General features: G+C 28.6%; 1 protein-coding gene across 4 annotated transcripts in view; it reads left to right on the top strand.

Moving 5' to 3' along the window:
- Positions 1–20,072, top strand: part of Mvl (solute carrier family member malvolio) — a 59,685-nt gene that overhangs the window by 10,218 nt on the left and 29,395 nt on the right. For 2 of the 4 annotated variants that reach the window (XM_087153369.1, XM_043055183.3), the window contains exons 1-4: positions 7,884–8,538; positions 12,384–12,424; positions 14,148–14,269; positions 18,199–18,548. In XM_087153369.1, the coding sequence (XP_087009495.1) occupies positions 12,400–12,424; positions 14,148–14,269; positions 18,199–18,548 (497 nt within the window). In that variant the 5' untranslated portion in view covers positions 7,884–8,538; positions 12,384–12,399. Of the gene's footprint in view, positions 1–7,883; positions 8,539–12,383; positions 12,425–14,147; positions 14,270–18,198; positions 18,549–20,072 lie in introns of those variants that run through there. The other 2 variants (XM_087153368.1, XM_016059767.4) reach the window with 1 other exon arrangement.

Genomic DNA, 20,072 nt, shown 5'->3' with positions numbered 1-20,072 from the left:
TAATTTTTTCTAGGGGTTTCGTCTGTTTCCATTTTAAAATAATTTGAAAAAAGGCTGTTTCTATGACAGGCACGAGTTTTAATCTATAATAGTTTTCATCGATAAATTTCGCATTTTCGATATTGCGTCCGAATTATGGTTTGTCTATAGAAAGAACTCTGTTGTCTGTTGTTATAGAAACAAGGAATAACGCATTTGAAAGAGGGGAGCTACTCTCTCCCCTGAATATATATAGTGTGGCTTTCGGGAGAACTCCTCCAATTACTCCTACCAGTGCACGAAGCCCCTGAGTGAGCCTCCGACTTGTGTGAATTGCAACAAAGACCACACAGCCTGTTTTTCAGACTGCCTATCCAGACCCAGGAGAAAATTCGCACCGAAAAAGAAAGAACATCGGAGCCCCACCAGCACAGCCACCAGATTCCTGAGAATAGTGAAGGAATTGCAAGAACTCCTAAAAGACGAGGAGCTAGTTTCACTGCTCCAATCCCTCCTCCCAGCTCCCAAGACCTAGACCCGGAGATACTCCAGCAAAGACGACCACAGATTTCCATCTATGGAATACTCATTTTGAACTTTATGCCATTAGTCACCGTTGCCCTAGGGCAAGTTTACAGATTAAGAGGTCAAGTGCCCGTTAACGCTGGCAGGTACCTTTACAAATCCAGATCGTCGTCGTCGAACTCCTCCAGACACCCGTCTCGCGTCGTGGCGGGTACTATAGTTACGAGGAAAGGTCACTTCGAATAGGGGTATGGGGTGAATAGTTTTGTCTTAATCTTAGAGTAGGTCGTCGTGAGTAAACCAATCGACACCACCTTTCCTCCATTTCACCCCCATTAGAAATGCGCTCTCGCATGTTACCATAGCAGCATACAGCCCCAGACTTTCAGTCTGGAAGAGTTCTCCTCAAAGCCCCACTATACCTTTCTTTCCACCGACCCGAGCAAAAACCTGTTCTAAATATTGAAATAGTTAAATCTCGTAACCATAGTTACCGCCACTACTCCAGACGAATGTCGAGGAGAGTTCTTTCAATAGACAGAAAACACGACGCCGTGGGAAGCTGTGAATGTTTACAAACCATCACGTAAAAATTTACTAACTGCAGAAGAAAAAAACGATCCAAATTAGTGCTCCCGTTCTCGAATTATTAGCGAACATACATCCAGAAGACAAACTTTCGCTTTAATAAATAAATAGAGATTTTTTCTTCTTCTAGGAATGCTAGCAGCTGAGTAGAAGATATAAAATGCATAACTTAGATCAACAGTTTAGGTTTTTCCTCTCTCGTCTATCTACTTTTACCTAATTTCGTTTTCACACATATTTTGTCACGCTACTTCCTGGAAATAATACATTTATGTAGATGTTGAGTGCGCATCAGAGACACGTTTAGAAAATTAGTTAATATTTCACGCAAGTAAGAAATTTCTTAATGTCAGCTCTAAAAAAAATATATGGTTTAAACAATGGGTGAAATAAAGAATTAGAGGAATTCATTTGTTTAGAAGAGAAAAATTATATTTCGAACAGTGTAGAGCTTGCGAAAGAAGTAAAACGTCATTGTTTATTGTTTAAAATTAACGAATCATTCTCATTATTTGAAACATTTTCTGAAAAGTAAATTATTGACTGACTGTACCTGTGACACAAATTTGATTCATTCGAACACTTTTTACAGGAAAATTAAGTTATGTTAAAAGACAAATTTTAATCTATTAAAATAAATTCACTTTTTTTAAATTTTATTTTTAAATAAAAATGGGAGGAAGTGACGAACGCACTTATTATAGACGCAGTATCAAGTTTTATTATTATTATTTTATAAAAATTATTCTAAGTTTGAAAATTAGTTGAAATCAATTAAAAAAAAGGAAATTGTAATACTTTTCCTTTTTTTTATTAATTATAGAATTTTTTTTTTTTATTTCTTAAAAAAAAAGTTCGCATTCTTTACAGAGTTTGTACTATTTTGAATGAAATATTTTTATTCATTGATCTTCAGCCTCAAACTTGTTGCGGAAACAAATAAGATTGTTTAACAAATAAAATTTACTTAAATAAAATAATTTCTTTTGATACATATTGTAATATTAGTTTTTAATATAATAACTAATGTTCATTTATATTAATTTAGAAGTTTCTCCGTTACGCGTAACGAAAATTGTCGTATGTTAACTATTTCTCTTTATGTCATACTCATCAAAGGGGTAAAAATATACAGTCAAACCCCGCTATAGTGAACACGGTTTATAGTGAACTCCCGGACATAGTGAACGAAATGTTCGATCCCGTGCCTTGCTATACACGTATAATGTTATTTTTTGTGGATATAGTGAACCAAAAATGTGAGGATATATATATATATATATATATATATATATATATATATATATATATATATATATATATATATATATATATATATATATATATATATATATAATTGCTGACCAGCCTGTGTAGGAGTCAGGGAACTGGCCTTGCATCAGAAAGCTTCTGGGTTCGAATCCCGGGCAATTCTGCCCTTCAGATGCCTGTATGACGAAAGATCATTCCCCAGATTGGCATTAAAAAAAATATATTTTTTAAGATGAATCAAAGCGTATATTATGTTTTACGCACAGTTATGTCTTATATTTGAATTTTTCTTTCTCCAAAATTAGTTTACTTCAATAAAAGTCAAAACAATAGCAAGAGGGAGGTTGTTGCGACTTTCTTACGTAAGCATGAGAGGGCATTTATGATTTGCTAATATTTACTGTCAAGGGGGAAGAGAAGTAAAAAAAATTGTCAAAAATATGCTTACGTATAATTTGTACTGCTCTTTATATACACTATCGGAATCGATGACTAAAATGAAGTCAAACAAGTTCCGACCCCATTGGTGATCGAAAATTAGTACATAAGCGTGGAAAATACAAAAGCAATATCATTATCTAACTAATTACTACTGCAGAAAGAGAGATTGTAATCGTCAAAACCTGATAGGTTGGAGGAAGAAACTGAGAAAATCTGAAAGGTGATTATTAGAAACACCTCCAGCTTTCACCAAACAATTTCCAAGTTTTTCTATACGTCTGTTTCTCAGATAGTATTCGTTAGATTTTAATTGCTTTTTGGTCTATTTTTCTCTCAAACATTAGTTTTCTACTCTTACTATACTTGACACGAATTCTAAAAATCAATTCTTCTATGACATGAATTCTAAAAATCAATTCTTCTATGACAGGAATTCTAAAAATCAATTCTTCTATGACATGAATTCTAAAAATCAATTCTTCTATGACAAGAATTCTAAAAATCAATTCTTCTATGACACGAATTCTATAAATCAATTCTTCTATGACAGGAATTCTAAAAATCAATTCTTCTATGACATGAATTCTATAAATCAATTCTTCTATGACAGGAATTCTAAAAATCAATTCTTCTATGACATGAATTCTAAAAATCAATTCTTCTATGACATGAATTCTAAAAATCAATTCTTCTATGACAGGAATTCTAAAAATCAATTCTTCTATGACATGAATTCTATAAATCAATTCTTCTATGACAGGAGTTCTAAAAATCAATTCTTCTATGACATGAATTCTATAAATCAATTCTTCTATGACATGAATTCTAAAAATCAATTCTTCTATGACATGAATTCTAAAAATCAATTCTTCTATGACAGGAATTCTAAAAATCAATTCTTCTATGACAGGAATTCTAAAAATCAATTCTTCTATGACAGGAATTCTAAAAATCAATTCTTCTATGACATGAATTCTAAAAATTTAAATCTACAGATCACTCATTAGATAATTTTAACCCAAAAATGACATCAACATACAATGCTTTGCCTAAATCTTAGAATATGTAGGTAGGTACTTTATTTACATCGCGCTAGAGTTGCACAGTGGGCTATTGGTGACGGTTTGGGGAACATCCCTGAGTATGATTCGAAGGTCCCTACTCAGTCTAATCAAAGTAGTCATCTACTCGCATATTGACTGCAGCCAGTAATGCCTGTCCTCGGTGTTCTACTGGAAACCGTGTCTTTGCTATCAGTCCACTGCAGGGACTAAAGGTTTAGAGGGAAATTCTGACAGAAATAGTTATCACGAAATTCCATTTTGACACAAACAAAATGCAATTAAAAAACAATAAAAGCAAACTCAAAAGACAAGTCTATAACGTAAAATATTATGCAACTAAGTGCTGTAGAAATTTATGTAAGCTTACGATACTTTAGTCAAGCATACTTTTGAAAGCATATGGCGGATTGAAAAAAAGGTTCATTTCCTCTTACTAATCACTAAGGCCCGGATTTTGATGACTTTTGCATTTTTGGACATTTTTTGTCCTTTAGAGCATTTTTTTAGATTTATAGGGCATTTTTCTTTAAATTTTTCGGCGAATTTTGCATTTTAAAGCATTTTTTAAATTTTTTGTTAATTTTTTCCAATTTTTATTATTTTGTTATAATTTTTTATTATTACACTGGCTTCCAAACAATGAAGAAAATCTCTAGGATATTAACAGGTGAAGCAACATCTTTTCAAATTGAAGAATAATTGTCAGTAAGTGAGTCCGTCTTTTTCAAGTAGGCACCAATAACATCAGTAGACGTTGAAAGAAGCTTCTCCAGGTATAAAAATTTACTTTCAGACAAGAAGCGCTAGTTTGCATTTCGAAATATCAAAAAAAAATTTAATAATCCAACGTAATTCTGATGTTTACGAGAATGTTCTGATGATATTATGAGATGGAAGTTGTTACATTCATTAAAGTTTTTATACAAAATGAAAATGTTTTAGAGTCAATATATTTTCCTTTTATTTGTTATTTTAGGATATAAAACATATTTTTCAAACTTTAATGAACGTAGAACAAGTATTGCATTGCTTTATATTTTTTGAAATGAGTCATAATAATTTTAAAGAGTAAAACATTGTTTTAGTTCAATATTTTTACTTTATTTAAGTCATGTCATAAGGCATTTTTAGCGCAATTTTCGCATTTTTAAGGGCATTTTTCGCACTTATTAAGGGCATTTTTTGCACTTTTTAAGGGCATTAATTGAGATTTTTTGGTTCATCAAAATCCGGGCTCTACTAATCACTAATTACTTAATTACTAATCATTTTCTAGACTTAAGCATCTAAATATCCAATAAATGCCCCTGATATTAGTACTTTTACGCTATACGTGTTGTTGTGTAAATTCTGTAGAATAATCACTTTCCTGATATCCTAATATACCTTGAAATCTGAGAAACCTTTTAAATTAAATGTTGAACGTATAAATCAAAATGTTAGTTTTTTTTAAATCATGGCCAAATTAAATCCCCTTTCACTTAAAAATTAGTATCTAACTTAATGATGCACCTCACGCACATTACTTCTTCATTACTATAAAATTCTCATTTAAAAGATAGACCATTTAGTTTTACTCTTAAAAAATAAATAATAATAACTTAAGGAATTCTGAAAAATTTTATATGAAAGCGGATTTTTTTCCCCCTAGGTTGTAATGGTGAAAATATGACGGTCTCATTGAAGTCTTTTACGAAAAGTATTCACTTTATTATTGAAATCTTATCATAATAGAAATTCCTTATAATGCATTTTCTTTATCAAAACGAGTTATCGCTTTCATTATTTTGTTATCGTCTGTTATCTTAAACAATGCTATTATTAGGAAAAGCTTCTGAGAGAGAAATATAAAGTTTCTTCCAGAAATCATTGAATTTTAAGCAGCATATGAGAAACTTTAATAAATTTCATTTTTAATGGGATTTTAATACTAATTTTTTTTCTTTAAAAGAAAAGTTTAGTCTGCTATCTTTAAAATAATCTCCGAAAAACGAAAATAATTCAGTGTTTCATAATATTATAAGAAAAAAGAACAAAATTCAAAGTTTTTGATTATAGGTTTTAAAGTTCAAAAGAGAAATTGAAGGTTTCATATGAAAAGAGTAAAAGTTCAAAGTCAAGGTGATGATGTTTGTGTACAAACTGACATTTACAGGAAATTGTTTTTTACAAAATATAATCGGTATATGCCATCCTTTGTTATGTTATTACATTCTATACTTATGGCCAGAAACATTTCGCAGCGCATCTATCAACAAATATTCCTAAGGTTTCAATAATAAATTAATATGTATTAGCCGACCAGGCAGTATGGTGGTCAGGTCTCTGATCACATATCAGAAAGGCCCCGGGTTCGAATCCCACCTCGAGCATGGGTGAAATTTCTCTTTCTTTCTGTTCTATCTATCCTTCTCCTGTTATTAAGGTGGTGGCGTTGATCCACCCAGATGATCCTCTCGAAAAAGAGAGGTCAAGAATACCACCTGTTAAGTACCATGGGGTGCCATAAGTGGTGTGGGCATTAGAACTAAAAAAAAAATGAATTTTTGTGAAATTTTAAAGTTACCAGCAAAATTTTTTAACTGAACTTTAAATCTTTCAATCAAAGAAGTAAAAATAATGAAAATATGAAATGACTATAAAGCTTATTCAGTTTACTTGATTTATTAGTTTCTTGAACAATGTGTCCGAATACAATAAAAATGAATTAGCGGCTTCGTTGTCTAGGGCTCTATTCTTTGTGGCCATTTTTATTACAAGTGAAAAATTCATATGCAGTGAAAATATATCTTTACGACGACTAACTATAGAGCAAATAGTAGAATTCTGTCTCAAAGACGGGGTCGTGATAGCACAGTGGTTAGAGATTCCGGTTCGGAGGGGCCGGAGTCCGGGGTTCTATCCTGCACTCCGCTAAGACCCACAGAGTACATGCGATAAACGTGGTCGTGAAATCTGTGGAATCGAAAGCACTGTGGTTGGTGGCTGCGTAGTACCATGTATTTATTTATCAGTCACACATTTCCAGGCTTGTGTGCTCAATTAAGGCTTATAAACCTTTATCAATTAGAGGTACAGATAACACAATAATGTGAAAAGAACAGCACGAAGATACATCCAGGGTAACAGCGGGATTTGAACCCGCTACCTCCACGCTAGCAGTACCATGGATACAGGGATCTGGAGAAAATTTCCTTCCCTTTTCATATGTATGTCTTAATTGAGGAAGTGGCCTGACAAATGAGATCCCTTTGTGATGATATGTCTTCAGAGGATCATCTTCGAGGATGTATCCCAGACAATCTAGAGCTATAGCTCTAGTGCAACGTAAAGAAAGTACCTACCTACCTTACTCAAAGGCAATTAGAAATTAAATTGCATTTAAAAACTTAAATAAGTTCTTATTCCATTTACACCGCCACTCTAAAAAAATGTTCTGTTTTCTCTGTTCTAAGGTTACATTATTTTTTGATGCGCCGGCTTAAATACAAGTCCCACTAGTACTATAGAATAAGTAAATACCGAAAAAAACTTAGCTATAGCTAAGTTTTTTTCGGTATTTACTTATTCTTTTAAATTATCTCTTATGAATACTTCTGTGTTCTGTTGAAATATTTTGGTACCAATATAAAAAGAAGGCAGGTACTTTATTTACGACGCACTAGGACTGCATTATGAGCTACAGGCAACTGACTGGGAAATTTCCCCGAGGATGATCCGGAGACATGCCATCACAATTTGTGAGGCTACTTCCTCAATTTAGATATAGATCTGAAAGTATAGGAAATTCTCTCCAAATCCCTGTATCCATGATACTGCTCAGCCACCGACCTCAGGACTTTCGATTCCACAGATGTTACGAATACGTTTATCGCGTGCAGTCGATGGCTAATAGAAAAGGGGGGAAGGATCGAGCAATTTCAACTAGTATGGATAAACCAAACTGCATCTGTTCACTCACAGCATCACAGGTCATCGGGTTAGTCGTTTGCAGTCCTTTCATAAAAACCAAACTCGAAAGTTTGCTCTGATTCTCTTATTATCAGGGGTTCCTTAACTCTTTTGAGCTACAGGTGTTTAGTGGTAAATAGTAATAATAATTTATCTTTTAAATTTTTGTTAAATCAAATTTAATCAGCTCATTTCTGAATTTAGCTAAAGTTAAACTGACGATTCATCTTTAGACGGTTAAAAAAAAGGCAATAATTCTTGTTCGTACTTAAAAGAAGGCTATAATTCTTGTTATATTGTAAGCTATATAGATCTTTTATCGACACATAACAGAATATTAGAGTCCGATAAATATCTTTGATGACCTTCAATCTCCGATTGTTAAGAATACAATGAGAAGATAAAGATTAAAATAGAGGCAGAAGCCAGCTCCGACAGCTGATTACACACGTTGCGTCACTTGTAAACATGGAGATTCCCATCTCCGACCTGATGTGTCACAGTCATGTATTTCTCTCCCTCATTTCTAGATATTAATGGATTGATTAGAATATTTCGAACTGAAATATATTTTTTCAGTTGTTCTTAACTCTATTGCTAACAGGTTGCCTATAATCTCTCAGAACTATTGTCATAGCATGCCGTGCAACTGGAATTATTACTTGGTCGTTGGTCCTTAACTTTTGTAAACAAAACTCATCCAAATTTATTTGTAGTCGTGAGTAAATTTATTTTATTATCTTCATTGATACAAAACTTATTGAAATGAATATAGAATTTATAGAATATTCACAGAAAATATCAATAATAATTTCGTTTTAGTGTTTTCAGAAATTGATATGTTCTGCAACGAGGAAAAAAAGTTGAATTCTAATTTTTATGAGTAATAATTATTTTAAAAATTTTATCTACGTTTCAAGGAATTTCCCAGATTTTCGTTGCCTTATTGTATATTCTTTTATTTGTATTTTAAAGGCTATGTCCATTTGAGATTATTTAATATTGTTTACAAAATATTTCTTTAAATTTAATATTTCTTTTAAAATTTACTATATTTTTTTAATTTTTCTGTCTTGCTTTATTGTAAAAATATTTTTTTTGGACTCAAAGTAGGTTTTAATTTTAAATAGTTATGTGATTACATTAATGACCTATTGATATTTCTTATCATTTTAAGTTGAATGATAAAAGTTATAAATAATATCCTAATGATGGACATATGACTGCTCATTTTAAGGAAATTTATATTCTTAAAATGTTCATAAAATAGAATAATATATTTTTTTAAAATCAAAAATAATGCACTGAAGTTTTTAAACAGTTGGGGAGAAAAAATACTAAAGTATTAAACTTAATATAACTTAGATTTTAAACTTGATGTGGTATTGTTAGTGAGATTTATATCCTATATGGTATACATATTAGATGCATCTACTGATAAATTATTTATCAAATTTTGAATGTTTTAGATTTTAACATCTCTGCTTTTCTCATCAAGATTAATTTTCTGAAGTTACGTGATGCATGATAATATTTATATAATAATGTGAAATGGCTTTTTATTTTTGAGTTTTTTATAACTATATTACACACATATATTGTATATATATGTTAGAGCAAAGTTCATTTTTGGAGCTAGATTCTTATTCAAATAATTTTTCACTTCAATATCACTTGATTGTTTTAAATAACTAAAGATTAACAAAATTTTAAAATAGTTCTTGAAAAGAGCAATTTGTTTTTATTCGTTTCCCTTTTTTTAAAATTGAATTTAGCTGTGTAACTTGTGGCAAAATGCCAAAAAAAAAAAACCCCCCACAGTTTATAGAAGGTAGCATTAAAGAAATGAATGATATTTATATGTTGTTTTCTGCAAGTAAATTAAAATATGTGAAAAAATATATTTTTTATTAAAAATAATGATTACCCAGTAATCTGTTTCATGTTATTGGTAATGAACTAAAATTCTTACTCAGCAGGTAGAAAATAAAATAATTATTAACTAGTATGTGAGTCTAGCTGAAAGATTTTACTTGTCTGTATGCCTTACCAGGGGTGCAGAGTTTCAGAAGGAGAAAATTCAGGCAGCCCTGGGGAAACTTTCAGTTTGATTTTAAAATTGCTAAAAAATTTATCACTAAAAAAAATATGTTTCTAAATGTGTTGCTAAAGAACTTTGCAATCAATTTTTTTTAATTTGAATTCCTTTTTATTAATGGGGCCTTAAATTTAGTTTTATAAATTATTACCAGGGGATAATTTCATATCGTGATCTGTTATGCCAAGGGGCCAAATAAATTTTAAACTTGCAAATTTTGTTTAAAAAAACGTGTAGATGTTTACCCAGGGGGTGGCTACGAGTTATACCTTTCGAATTGCTTGCTTTCTGTGATGTTTTTTTTCAATTTCTCGCAGGCCACTGCCCGGAAGTTTCCAAGACTTGGAGATAATTCTGCCACAGATCTCGATACGGACTCCCATATTACCATTTCAATGTAGTTTGATTTAAAATCAAATGTTTTTTTTTGATAAAAAAAACTTGCTAAAATTTTTTCTTTGATATAAAAATAATGTAAGCTTTTGTTTGTTTCACATCTACTGTAAACATTATAATTGATTATAGGAAACTATATCAAATGTTGCCCCTACAGAGGGGGTAGTTATTGATCACTGGGGTAATTCCTGATCATTGTCATTTCTTCTTATAAATAGTATAAAAAATAGCTGATAAATAGTTAATTGTCTTGTCTTAAATAACAGTTCATATTTATTAAGTGGAGAAACTATAAAATATATTTTAACTGTAATCACAAAATTTATTTTTAACTATACGATACATTATACAAGACAAATGTGTTCTGATTTGCACCATATCTGGTTTGTCTTACCTTGCTTCTATCTTAATTTTATGTGTGTATATTGTTAAAATAATTTTTAAGTTTATAAATTAGCCTAATATAAATATGGTGATAAATTATAAGCCTTAAAAGGGATGCTAAGCTTCTAAAAAGCAAAATAAGTGAATTTCTTTTAAGGATTGAAAATGAAAATTTCAGTGTGAGCGCTGCTGCCAGATATACCTTACTTAACTTTACACTCTCAATTAAGTTAAAAAATCCAGCAAAAGTAACCCATGTGGAACTCTTTCTTATATTCCAGCAGAACATGAGAATGAGTTGGTTCCTTGCCTAAAATGTATGCCACGATGCAAAGATTTTTGGAAAATTTAAAGTGTTAATCTTTATTCTTGCTTTTGAATAAATTGTTTTATTAGCTGCTTAAACATATATTTTTGCTTTATTTGTTTGATTTTGATGTCGTATTTGTTAATTACCATTGTATCATTATTTTTAAATAGCCCGTTTGCTATAAAAACTGGTGATCAGTAATTACCCCAGAAATGATCAAGAGAAGGCATAATTCCTGATCACTAAAAATTTAAAATCTTTTAAATTCTAATTAGATTTTCAAACAAAAGAAGGTAGCATAGGACTCATCTCATATAGCCTCAAACTTCCAGTAAATATTAAAATTCTTTCTTGAATAGTTTTTTCACGAAATAGATGTTTGCATTTTTTGATCAGGAATCACCCCAGGTCACCCTATTTATAATTTTGAATAAACTTTTTTTACATAATTGTGTAAAGTAATTATTAATTTAAAAAATGGAATGATTCACTCAATATTGAATATATTTAAAATTGTGCTTAATTGTTTTTATGGTGGATAATATTATCACGAAAAAAATTCTTTGACAGAAACTAGTTATTTTTTCATGATCATGTAACTTAGAAAATTATTTTGCATTTTGGTAACACATATATATGAAGAACTTTCAACAATATGAAGGGAAAAAAAATATTAGTCCTCATATCCTAATTATGATATTTTTTTAGAGTTCTTAAAATTTTTTTCGATTGCTTAAAAGGTAGGTACTTAAGAGATGCTTATTTTTTGTTGAAAAATTTGGCTACACACCCTGCTTAATATAATGAGTTTAAAGGAGAAAGTACAATACAGAATGTTCATGATTATGATGGAATCTGCTTTTCTGTGACAGATCCAAACACAAAATAAAAAAACAACCAATCAATTTCTCACATCAATTACTGCTCCTAGGAATCACTACAAATTATTTTATTGTGGTTCATTTTAAATTTTGGTAATAGTTCTTGCAAAGGCACTTTCCTAAAAGAACTGTAGAAACCTGAAATTATTTTTTTTCCTTTTTTAAAACTAGAATATTTTTGTGAGAAAATTTTTTTCTATTTACATATATTTCATTTAAAATATATTAATTTTTACTGATTTACTTTACTTTTTATTAAAATTTAGGCGCAAATGTCTCTTAACAATTTAATATAACGAAAAAAGATATGCTTTATGATATGCTTTTAGTATGATATGAGAAATATGATATGCTTTTAAAAGTTGCCAAAAATTAAACTAATTTTATAATAAAATCAAGATTAATTGTTATTGAACCATAATTTTTTCTAATTTTAAAATTAAATATATCTCTACCACATATGTTAAATCTGAATATATATATATATATTTTAGTGTACCTTTGCTCAATATGGATAACCAAGCTTACGATCCTGGTAAATATATTTTTTCTCTTTTTATTATTTTATCTGCATATTACTAAAAAATACAGTGTACCATTCTGTGTTTTTTGTAAATTGTGATTTTTTGAATCTGTTCAGAGTTTCAATTAATTAAATTATTATATTTTTTGTAGTTGATTGTGGCTTGTTTATTAAACTTTCTAGGATGCAGATAATTCTTGTGTATATACCCATGAATATCTATGTATTGAATTATAATTTAGATTTTTCAATTATTATTATTTTTTTTTAGTGTTTTTAGGAGCCGATCCCAGTTTTAATTTCAGGGTTAAATTTTTTGATAAAAATATTACTATGAAAAATAGAATTATTTTTATGAAAGTTTCTTAAGCTTGTAATAAAATTCAATTTCAGCAATCACTAAATTTTAGTAATTTACATTTGTTTAATGATCAAGTATATGCAAAATACTTTTATAAAATGGAACTTTAAGGTGCGATGGCTCAGGAAATAGAGCGTTCGCCTTCCAATGAAGTAAACTGGATTCGAATCCCAGTCGAAAGGAATTCACATCTGGCTTGCACTGACCACAGTGCTGACGTGAAATATCCTCAGTGGTAGACGGATCATGGGTTAGAGTCCCCTTGACGTCAGGCTAACCGTGGGAGGTTCTCATGGTCTTCCTGTCCATGTAATGCAAATGTGATTTAGTTCCATCTAAAAGTCCTCCACGAAGGCAAATTTCTATCAATACTTGATCCAAGAGTTCCCTTGTCTTCTGGATTGGGTTCAAAATTACAAGATTACGTAGTTGAACATTAGTAGTCGTAAACCCAAAAATTGGGTTTACGACTACTAATGTTCAACTAATATATATATATATATATAATATATAAAAATGGAACTTTGTGTATGGGTAGTTTTATAACTATTTATTTTTTTATAGTGGTGGTTTTTATAAATTTGAGTTTATTGGTAGGGCCTTTTTATAAAGGACTTTAAATCAACCCAGATTTATGCTTCATAACTAAAACTGCCATTTTCTTTTTCTTGAATTCCTTGGGTGAAACACATTATGCAGGTTCCATAACTCAAAAAGCTGTTTGTGATTTTTCATTTTTTAAACTACCTTTACGTCAAACTTAGTTTTTGTTTATTATGTGACATTACAATCTACATTAAATGAATGAATTTAATACTTTTGATGCATTGTTTTATTTTTGTTTTATTTTTAGTCTTGGTGTTATTTTTTTCTTCACTATTTTTTTTTCCTGCAAATGTTTCTTGAATAGTTTTCTGATGTGAAGTTTTCGACCTTGCATGTTTATTAAACATAAAATTCCACTGAACAAAGCTTATAGGGTAGCAAAAATATCTAAATATTTAATGTTTCTTTTATTATTTGTTTTTTAATACACTTTTAAAAACTTTATTTATTGATTTAAGAAGTTATTACACTCAGAAATAAGTGACGTTTTAAAGATGATTGATAAGTTATTTCCTGAATTTTACCTTTTCTCAGTCTTATTTTTGACATTTTATACTGTCGTACATATAATTTTCAATATTATTTCTGAAATTCATAAGTTTCTTATTGTTATTTTACTATATTTTAACAATGCTGACTTATCTTGTTTGAAGTATATTGCTAACCAAATTCACATCCTGCCAATGAAAGATTTTATTATTTCTAAAATGAAGTTTTTCATTGAATGTTTTCTTTATTTTTAATTATATATATTTATTTTTAAATTAGACGTGGAAATTAGAAGTCAAGGAGATGGTGCTGAAGGCAATGTAAATGAAACTTCAAATTTAAAAAGTAAAGAACTTGATACATATTTTCAAGAAAGAATAACAATACCTGAAACAGATGATGTAAGCTCTTTTTGTTCCTTCTACAGTAGTTTTTATTATATAGTTATTTCAGTGCAAAACTTGGTTGGTGTTATTTAGATTATTTTTATTTGAAAGACAAATAACTTCTGTAATAGCTGTTTTCATTTGTTTCCCTCAGGATAACAGAATGGAACATTTATAGTCTTTCTGTTAAGTCTATGCTAGAAGTTATTTTCTTTTTTATAATAAAATAAATAAATAAATCTGGAAAATACTCAATGAGTTTGTCATTTAGATGATTCATATGTTTTCAAGTATGTTACAAGTTTTTAAAAATCTATATTGTATGTAGTATGTATATATATGTATATATTGTGTATTGATATGTTTTTCTTTGCTCACTTTTTTTGTGTGCATTTTTTTAAATCATTGTGATTTGCTCTTAATTTCTTAAACGTAAACTTATCTCCTCTTCACACCTTCATAAAAATGACATTTTCGATCTAGGGAACTAAAAATAAGGTCTTGGAATTTATGTTTCTGTTATTAAAATCAGAATATTGTTGTACTTAAATTATGATAGAATTATCAGTATAATTATATTTTACACATTAGAATTGTTATTAAATTAATCAACCTGTGTAAAAGTAGTAATTTCTGAACGATTGTATCACAATGTATTGTTTCCCTCAAACATTTATGACTGGAAATTCTTCACATAGGATTATTTTCTTAAACTGTTTTAACAATTTTAAAGGGTCATCATTATACTTACTAACCTTGAATGTAAATTCAAATATTGTTCAAGTCATTGAATTGAGCTCTTTTTTTTATCACAAAATGTAAATAAAATTCCTTTTTTTGCTATTTATACAAAAAGATTATAAATTTTAAATACGACATTATAAATATTGCTAATATTTTGCCTTCATTATAAATAATTCCAATGCATTTGTTTCATATTCAATTATCTGTTTAGTGTTCTATTTTTAAAAGTAGAAAACAATGTTTTCTATTATGTTATTCTCCCATTATTCTTGTACAAATTGAACTAAAATGGTACTGTCCTGATAAAATGACTGAACCTCAGTTGCTTAATTTTTAAAGTTTAAGAAAAGACTGTACATTATTTCTTGTATAAAAGTTCTATTCTTGCTGCATTATAATTTTTAATATGAATAATTCATATTTATTCAAAACCTTTATTTTAGAAATCAAAAATTTAATAGTAATTATTTTGAGTTTAAATTTTAAAATCTAACTTGAATTATCTTTTTCCTTTTTTTAAAATTCTGTTAATAAGTTTAACTAGGAAAGAACTTTTTAAAAAAACTAACTTTTATGTTAAATTGTGAATAAATTTTTTTTGCGTATTATATTGTGTGTATCAAATTTTAAAAAAATCTTCAAGTTATTCTTATAACTGAATAATTTAGTTTCAGGAAATGAGTTATTAATACAATCTTATTTTGTAATTTATAGTTGCAAAAATATTATAATACTGTTCTATGAAATAGCAAAAAATATTTTTTACATGGGAACTTTTTCTCATAAGTAAATAATGAATGCATGCTCAAATGCTTTAGCTTCTTCTTAGACCTATATGTTCTAGCATCAGTATCAAAATATTTTTAAATAGGTCAGATACCTTACTCATAACAGAAATTAAGCACCCTTAATTTAAAACTAATAAGCTATATTTATTGATTGAATACTAGCAACAACACACATTGCTATCTAATTACGTGAAAATTCTAAGTTATGTATTTTATCTTTTTAAAGAAGAGCTAAGGTTTGTTTCAAATTGTGAAATTTTAGAAATTGCCGAATTTTATGCGACATTGTATGCTTAGTATATATTGTAAAATTGGAATATAATGCTTTTATTAATTTAAATGAAAATTTATACCAGTGGTAATCACTGGCATAAATTCATCTATGAAATTTTAATGAATGAATTCTATGAATAATTTCCTCTATGAAATTTAAAGTATTTTGAAGTGATTTTTTTTTTTGCTTCCATAAATGAATAATAAATTTCAAAGAGAAAGGGGATAATATAAATGTCTTTGAGACATGTATAATAATGATAAATTAAATTTTTCTTTGGCAATTTCAAGTAGAATAAGTGTTTTACTTAAATTATATGCTCATAATAAACTGTCTAATGAAAATATGAAATAAAATATTCTTAATTAAATAAAAATATTCTTTAGTAAAGAATACTATATGAATATATTCAATGAATGAATGGAAATATTCTTTTAGAAATGACTACTTTCCTAACTTTATGTTGTCATATAAATAAGTAATTAGTGAACCTATAAAATATATGAAACTAGATAAATTTAAATCTGTTCTCCTGATTTAAAATCTTACTTCTTTTTTTTGTAGTTACATCATTATTTTGTATCTACTAAATTTCAGTAAACATTTAAAGTAAGATTTTATCATTCATATTTTGTAATAATATTGAAAGCATTTTGAATTTCGTAAATTTTTTTTTTATTTTCATTGTTTAGAAAGTATGAAGTAATGTACATTTCTAAAAGCTCAGCATTTTCATTGCGAAAATACAGCATATTATTTATGTGATTAAAAGAAAACTTTCAAATATGAAATAAAGTGTGTATAATTTTTACCTAATCAAATGAATTCCTTAAAAAGTAAAAGAGATGTTTTGTGAAAATGTAGATCCTTTCTTATGAAAAAGGTTTCGTTTTATCTTTTATTCTTTACACACATCAGACACACATTTATAAATAAAAACAACCTAAATTTAAATCAATAAATTTTTATAAGAACTAAAATTGATAAATTCCAATAATTGTTTGTAGGTAATCTTGTTTTAATATATTTTTTATATCTTTATATTTTTATAATTTAATTTTGTTCATTGTTTATCAATGTATTAATATTACTGACATTTACTTCACAATACAGTGTAACCTTCAGGAAAGACCACCTCCATTTATGATCACTTTTGGGAGGCAGATAATTTTTTCCATGCACTTCACTTAGTGTTGAAGAAAACCTTTTGGAGGGAGCATTGAAACCCTCTCCCAGAGATCGGCAAACATCTGCACCAAATGCAGAAACGGTAAAATAAGGAAACAAGAAAAATATCAAAACAAAAAATTTAACAAAAAAAATAAGTAAATTAAAATGCATTCGAAATATTTGTCTAAGGCTCTTATTTAGAGAGCTTTTTCTTCATCTTGTTGCAACATCTTGTTGCAATAGTGCACTGAAGACAATGCAGGGGTCTGCCTAGGTTTTTCTGAAAGGTACCTATTTTGTGAAAATTTAGACATAATTTGTGAAAAATTAAAAATTATATTAAAAAATCAACACAAAAATATGGATTTATCGTTTCTTAAGGGATACAAAAATAATATTTTAAGAAAAAGTATTTTGTGAAACTACCGTTTTTCCTAAAGTTGAATTTGTGAAGGTACCGCTAAACGGTAGTAAATTCGGCCTGGACAGTGATTTACTTTGAGAGTTGAAAGTTATTTAAAAAAACAAAAACATCTCAAACAAACTTCTTCTCATCTTTTAAAGCTAACTAATTTTTATGATATGAAATTAATTGCAAACTTTAACAAAAAACTTTATTTTAGCTTTATTCATAATTGGTACATTTGTTTTTACACATAATTATATCAGTTGGGATCATTTTTATGGACACTAAATTTTATTCATAGATCTGCCTTTTCATGATGCCAACAGAAGTGGCATTTCCAGACCATGAAAAGAACTCTGACTGAAAATAAAATATTTTCAAAAAATCATGTACCTTCGATAAAAATTTTGAAGTCAATTGAGGTAACCTCTAAGAATGACTAAGTTCCATCAATGACTGTTTTACTGTGGAACGGAGAGTGGTCGCTCCCGAGATGTTTCACTGTATTAATTTATTGTTACAATGAATAACTTTTAAATGTTTTCTTTCTTTTTTTTTCTAGTATAAATTTAACTTTCGCAAACTATGGGCTTTCACGGGACCAGGATTTCTGATGAGTATAGCCTACTTAGATCCAGGAAATATTGAATCTGATTTGCAATCTGGAGCTGCTGCAAAGTACAATTTGCTCTGGGTTCTCATGTGGGCAACATTTTTAGGACTTCTTATGCAGAGATTGGCAGCTAGGCTAGGTGTTGTGACTGGCCTTCATTTAGCTGAAGTTTGTCAAAGAAGATTCCCTCCAGTTCCTCGTTATTTATTGTGGATAATGGTTGAAATTGCCATTGTTGGGTCTGATATGCAAGAAGTTATTGGAACTGCTATAGCTTTTTATCTCCTTTCTAATAAAGGGTAGGTTTTATGTTTGAAATGTATATTTATTAATTTTTTTAAAAAATAAAAATCATTGAATATATATATATATATTTTGCATTGGTAAATTTCTTTGTTGTAATTTCTCTTTAATTAAGTTCATAATATTATACTGTATGAAATCGTACTTTATTTCTTTTTTAATTTGTAACAGTCTCATTATGAAAAATTGTTTAACATATTGTAGATAAAGATACCAATGTATATCATAATAACACAATTCAATGTGTAGAATGTCAATGTGTAGTTTTTCAAGAGGGACATTTTTAGGTGAAACTTTTCCTTGTTTCCAGACATTTTATCTAGATATTACTTTATACACAGATATATTTAAATGCTTACATAGAAACTGTGGTGTTTTTCTCCATAATCGCTTTCTGGAACAATTTGAAAATGATTTTTAACATTATATTTCTTTAAACCCTTTGATTGTTTAAACATTTATGCTTAATATTATATTAAAAAAATTGTTTTAAATGATCGTTACAATATGACGAATCTGTTAGATTTAAATTTGCATCGAACTAATGCTTCGAGTCAAGACTTTCTTTCTCCCTTTTACATAAAGAGTTTTTTTGGGAGGATTGTTATAAAATGCAAAGTAGGATTTGGAATTACTCCATTACAAAAATTAATCATTAATGCTTAATATAAATATTGTTTTCTAATTTCGGTTTAGCTTTATATATATTTTTTCATAGAAAAAAAAAGTAGATACTTTTAAATATAAAAGTAAATAATTCGAATTCAGAAAATAGTTTATCCTTTGCACTCTATGATTGTTACTAAATTTAACAGATGATAAGCATAATTTTATTTTCATTTTCGTAATTATAATTATTTTCTAAAATATATAGTTATTACAGTCTTATAGGTCAGGAGAATTAATGATTACTAATTTTATAGGTCTAGAAGATTTATTAATTAATTTAACTAATTTGCTCTTATTACACTTCTGAAAGAAGTTTGTGCTAGATTTATTCTTACAATTATAGACAGATAAAAGTTTTAATTGTTTAGACATTTAAAAGTTTTATTCATTGTTGGTTGTATGATTTTTGCATAATTAAGTGTTTAAATGTTTTTGCTCACATCCGTCCTTCATTTATTATGCATTAATATTTAATTTCGAATATAAGGAGGCTAAAAATTACATGAAAAAGTGCTAAAATCATTCCAAAAAGCAGTAATTATGTTTACCAAATAATGATTTATGAACTTTTAATAAAGAAATAATTTTTTGAAATTCCTCTCTCTTTTTATTAAAAATTTAGTTTGTTTTCTTTGCACACATTAAATTGTTAAGCATAGGAAGTGTAGGTTCTAAGTTACATTTTATTAAATTTAAACAAATAAGCCTTTAACTTTATGCTTCGATAATAAGAGAAAAAGATTATGCTTTGGTTTTTATAAGCAAGCTTCCAATTAGCAAAATATCTTTGACACTCTTCGTGGCATTCATATTATTGGCAGTTTAATTTGTTGTTGTCTCTAAAGTTAGTT

This window comes from Parasteatoda tepidariorum, chromosome 10, assembly GCF_982258835.1.
Source record: "Parasteatoda tepidariorum strain Cologne lab strain chromosome 10, Ptep-v5.0, whole genome shotgun sequence".
In the NCBI taxonomy this organism is placed as follows: domain Eukaryota; kingdom Metazoa; phylum Arthropoda; class Arachnida; order Araneae; family Theridiidae; genus Parasteatoda; species Parasteatoda tepidariorum.
The sequence above is the reverse complement of the archived record's forward strand: the minus strand, read 5'-3'. Positions and strand labels throughout refer to the sequence as shown.